This window comes from Gavialis gangeticus, unplaced genomic scaffold (genome assembly GCF_001723915.1).
Source record: "Gavialis gangeticus isolate Ggan-Ray unplaced genomic scaffold, GavGan_comp1, whole genome shotgun sequence".
Lineage (NCBI taxonomy): Eukaryota > Metazoa > Chordata > Crocodylia > Gavialidae > Gavialis > Gavialis gangeticus.
The window spans coordinates 164,277,620-164,282,489 of NW_017729024.1; the positions used below are offsets into that span (position 1 = coordinate 164,277,620).

The window sequence follows — 4,870 nt, forward strand, 5'->3', positions numbered from 1 at the left end:
GAAACCTCCAGCCCGCATGGGGCCAGGGGGAAATTGCCCCCCTTCCCTCTGCTTTTTTGCAAGTCAGGATTTTTTTTTTGCCCCCCCCCCCCCGAGGCGCTGGTGCTGCTGTAGCCCAGGATGGGGATGGGGCTGGGCCGTGCCAATGCTCCTGCTGGCACCTACCCCGCAGGGTCCTGTCTGGAGGGTCTCGCCCCTGTGCTCAGGGTCAGACCAATACTCACTGGGGGCAGGAAGGGACTTTCACCCCTGCTTAGACTGGTCCAGACTGGGGGGGTTTTGCTTTCCCCGGCAGCAGTGGCACGGCCTCTGCCTGGGGTGTCTCAAGCCTCTATTAACAACCGTTTAGCACAGCAGGATGCTGGACGCTGCAGCCCCCCCGCTTTCCCTGTGGCAAGGTCGGGCAACGTCTGGTGCTGCAGCAGCTTTGCCTGCGCAGTTTTGCTTATAGTTTAGGCAATGGGTTTGTATGGGATGGTTTGGACAGGGCTGACCCTGCTCCAGGAAGGGGAGATCCCTTCCAGCCCTACTTCTCTACGCTTCTATGAAACCAAGGAGCCTAAATCCCTTTTGCAGCCCCACTGCCTCTCCCCCTCTCCACGGGACTTTGGAGTTTGCTCAAGAGGAGGCTGGAGCAGCACCATGGCTGCAAGCACCGAGCCCAACAACTCAGCAACCCAGAGGTGCAGACCATCGCTTTGAATCATTGCCACGTGGGTATGGCTCAGCTACACAGTCAGGGCCACGAGCTGCTGACGTGACGAAACCACGGAAAGGGCCAGCGCAACCCTGGGATGCATCACTGGTGACGAGAGACAAGTATCGCCAGAGTCCCCGGACCCACAGCCCTGGTCCCCCACGTGCGCAGGGTTAGGGGGGAGCCACCTGCCAAGGCCAGCCTAGGAGAGCTGCCAAAGCGAGCTGAGCCGGGACGGGATTGCATACAGCAGCCGAGCCGGGAATAAACAAGGCTGCAAAGGAGCGGCAGGCCCCTGCCGGGGGAGGCAGGAGAGCAGAGGGCCACAAGCTCTGGGTGCATCCAAGAGGGATGATCAGTCCGCCGATGACCTCCTAGCAGTCCTCCGAGGGTCCAGCTCTTCCTCCAGCGCTGCAGGGCCCTGAATAATTCAAGTTGCAACACATGCAGGTGCCAACGCGGGCGACGGGCACGTTCAAAATACATTATGCAGCTGCCGATCGATAACGAACCCGAGTTCCTCAAAACCGTGGCCCTGGCAAAGACTGCACCTGCCCAGGCAGCTCCCGTTTCCTCTGTTTTCTGTCACAGGGCAGAAGCCGTGCCTCTGCAACACCTGACCTGCATCTCCGAGACAGTAACCGCTCCCCACCGCCGAGGCAGCCGTGCAGCAGGACAGGATCACACGCTCCTCATGCAGCACCAGACGTCGGAGCAGAGCAGCTCCCTGGCTCGCTTCAGGCACAGGAAGGCTCCCAGGAAAACCCCGCCGGGGTTATAGGCAGGCAGGGGTCCAGATCCGGGTCTCAGGGGTTTCCGCACCTGGGTCAGATGAGACAGCCGGCAAACAACTCACCTGGACCCCAGGCGCCCCGGCTGACCTGACCCCAGGGACAGCTGCTCCCCACAACCCGGCTGGACACCCCATGCAGCCAGGGTGCGAGAGCCTCACAGCCTGGAGAAACCAGGGCTGCTAACACATGCCACCCAGGACAGCTGTGGGGTGCTCCACGGGGGGACACGGAGCCCTGCAGCCCCCAGCAGGCATACAGCAGCCTCCGGGGCCATCGTTCCCCCAACCCTCAGCTCCCCCGAGCTGTCCTGGACACACGTGGGGCCCCACTGATGCAGGGGATCCCAGCCGAGAGCAAACTACGTCCGGGCCTGTGGGGGGGCAAGGGCCCCAATGCAGCACCCTGGAGCTGCAGGGCAGTGCAATGGGCAATGCGGCTAGAAACGCAATGGCAGTACAGTGGGCAGTGCGATAGGCAATGAGGCGGCAAATGCAATGGCAGTGTGGTGTAGTGGGCAGTGCAACAGGCAATGCAGTGGTAATGAGGTGCATTGAGCAAACCCATAATAAGCAAACCCGGGTTCCCCTGCAACCTACTGCTTACTGTTGCAGCCTGGGGGCGGGGCCTGGCTACAAGCCCTGCCCACCATCCAACATTTGCAAGACCAGGCCCCGCCCCCATAGCCACATATAGGCTGGAAGTGGCCCTACCCACTTCCCCAAGGCCACGCCCCCTCTGCTCCGAGTTCCCATGCTTCCCTCCCTGCCCTTCTCTATTGCCCCAGGGCCATCCCCAATGCCCCTTGGTCCTGAGGCAGCTGGGGGCAGAAAGATTCAGCTCTGGTGCCAGGACCTGGATTGCAGTTCCCACCTGTGGCTGCTGGGGTTCAGTGTGGGAGGCCACCCCACGGGCATGGCCGCACAGTGGCATGACCAAGGACATGCAGTGAACGGTGGCAGGGATGAGAGGAGGCCCCGGGCCCTGCCCCCACGGCCTTGGAGCCCTGTTGCAAGGCAGAGCCACTCTTTTTCCTCCAAACCTGTGCAACCGACTGCCACAGCCCAACCCAGCACAGCACACACGTGTGCGATTCACACGGATGTGAAAACCCCAGCACGACAGCAGTATAAAGCATGAGCCCACAGGTGTGCTGGGCTGAGTCTTGAACCCTGTCTGAACCCACGTCTCCAGGTTTCTTGCCACTTTCCTCCACGGTAGCTGGTCTCCGGGCCACGACCCTGCGCCCCACAGCACCCCGCTCCCATCCAGCCCTTCCTGGGGACCCCTGCAGCCTGCTCCCATCATCAACGAACAGCTGGGAGGTGGGTTACTTGTCCCATTGGTCACCATTTATTGTTAAAAAATGGGATTACAAAACACCATGCGATGCCAGGAGTGCATCACAGCTCGGGACCGGCACAGCAACCACGCTCCAAGCCGCCACGCCAACACACCTGGTCTGCCTGCACGCATGGGTCCCCAAGAGCCAAACTGAAGGGGAGCTAGTGCCCGAGCAGCTTCACAGGGTCACCATTGAAGCCTGGACCCTGGGCGCAAGCCGAACGGCTCAGCAGCTCCTGCTTCTAGGCTGGTGATTTGATGCACCGGAGCTCCTCCCGGCTGACGGTGGATGAACCCATGTGTGCAAGGCCAAAAGATCTGGCAGATCCTCACAGGTGCAGGGAAACGTCATCGCTCCCGGTCCTGAGCACCTTCTTGCCCTTGCTGTTCAGGAGAGGCGAGGGCAGAAGACCACCAGGCCGACCCTGTACGTTGCACAGGAGCAGCCCCCAACCCGGCCGTGCAGCAGCGGGGCAGTCTCTGCCCTCCGATGCCCCGATGCCACCTTGTGAGAGTCCCAATGCAAGGTGCACTTGACCCTGCCTGGGTCCGCCCTGCCGGGAGAGCCAGCCGGGAGCCCCAGGTGACAAGTCCTCGCACATGGACTTCCCTGCTTCGGTCGGTGCAGGGATGAAGAGCTTTGCTATGGAACAAGGGCCATATAGCAGGGACCAGGACTGGACTGACTTGGGGGGTCATCCCCTGCCCCGTGCCCTCCAAAGTGCTCAGGTCCAGCACAGACCAAGGCTTGCCATGCAACCATTTGGGAGCAAGGGGCTTGCCTCTTAGAGCCAGGGTCATCCCTGGGGGTCCTGGAGCTGCTACAGGGAGGGAAATGGCCTGGGATCCCCCTGCCATCGCTCACAGCAGACGCAAAGCCGTGGGGATGGGAGAGTTTCCAACACCAAGCCTCCCTCCCCCACAGCATCGCCGTGCTCTGAGGTATTGCATCAAGGGATGAAAGGATGGCACCACGGGCAATCTCGTGAGCGCACCCAGCTTTGCACCATGCGCTCCCACCCCTTGCCGGCCTGCAGGAGCAGAATTGCCCCCGTGCCCCTCGGCCTGGGAGCACAAGTCACAGAGCAGCACGGATGAAAGGAGAAGGCCCTGAGCCCCGGTGCAGGGCTGTGTCCGGGCAGCTGTGTGGAGCACAGCTGGCGTCTCTTCCTTGCTCTCACTTGTGCCGGCTTTTCTCGCTGTTGGGGGAAAACGTCCCTGTGGCGGCAAAGGGCGACTTCGGCCGCATGTTCCTGCCCGACATGATGAGGGCGCCGAAGCCGTGCTGGTGGGAGAAGGCATAACCCGAGCGGCGGGTGCTGGTCCGGCGTAGGCGCCTCTTGGGCGAGGGGGGCAGGGGCCGCTTCTTATCCTCCTTTATCTTCTGTAGGACCTGGAAGTAGAAAGCATCCAGCTGAGCCAGGAGAGCTGGGGGGGACTGGCTGTCACTGCCCAGCAGCACCCTGGGGACCGCGCCAGAACGGAGCGACGAAATGCACCCCACGCTTTGCCTGCGGCGGGTTCAAGTGCAATGCCTGGCGCTGTGTCAGGATCAACTGCATAGTTTGGCTAACAAGTTGGACAACGGGTTTGGACCAACTGCACGTGCCTCCCTGAGCACAGGGCCGATCTGGGCACTGCAGGTCCCCAGTCCCCTCCAGGACCAGCCGGGGGTCTGGAGCAACCTGCCTAGTACAGGGGCTGGTTGGGCAGGATTTGGGGTCCAATCCATTCCACGGCTTTGAGAAACCCAAGGGGTCGTGTGCATGTGTGTATGTGCATGTATGTGCACAGGCATGCATACACACCTGCATGTGCTTGTATATGTGTGTGAACATTAGCAGCAGCAGCAATGCCTTGGCTCCAGTCAGCAAACCCAAGGGGTCATGTGTGCATGGGCATATATATGTGCACACATGTACGCACACATATCCATGTGTACAGGCACGCCTACATGCCTGCATTTGTATGTGTATGTATGTGAGCATTAGCAGCAGCAGCAATGCCTTGGCTCCAGTCAGCAAAACCCAAGTGGTCT

General features: G+C 61.1%; 1 protein-coding gene across 5 annotated transcripts in view; it reads right to left on the minus strand.

The window, feature by feature from the left end:
* Window positions 1-3,670: 3,670 nt before the first annotated feature.
* The window catches only part of LOC109297943 (phospholipid-transporting ATPase ID-like), a 98,564-nt gene continuing 97,364 nt past the window's right edge, over window positions 3,671-4,870 (minus strand). For all 5 annotated transcript variants that reach the window (XM_019518031.1, XM_019518034.1, XM_019518033.1 and 2 more), the window contains exon 28: window positions 3,671-4,225. In XM_019518031.1, the coding sequence (XP_019373576.1) occupies window positions 4,010-4,225 (216 nt within the window). In that variant the 3' untranslated portion in view covers window positions 3,671-4,009. The remainder of the gene's footprint in view (window positions 4,226-4,870) is intronic.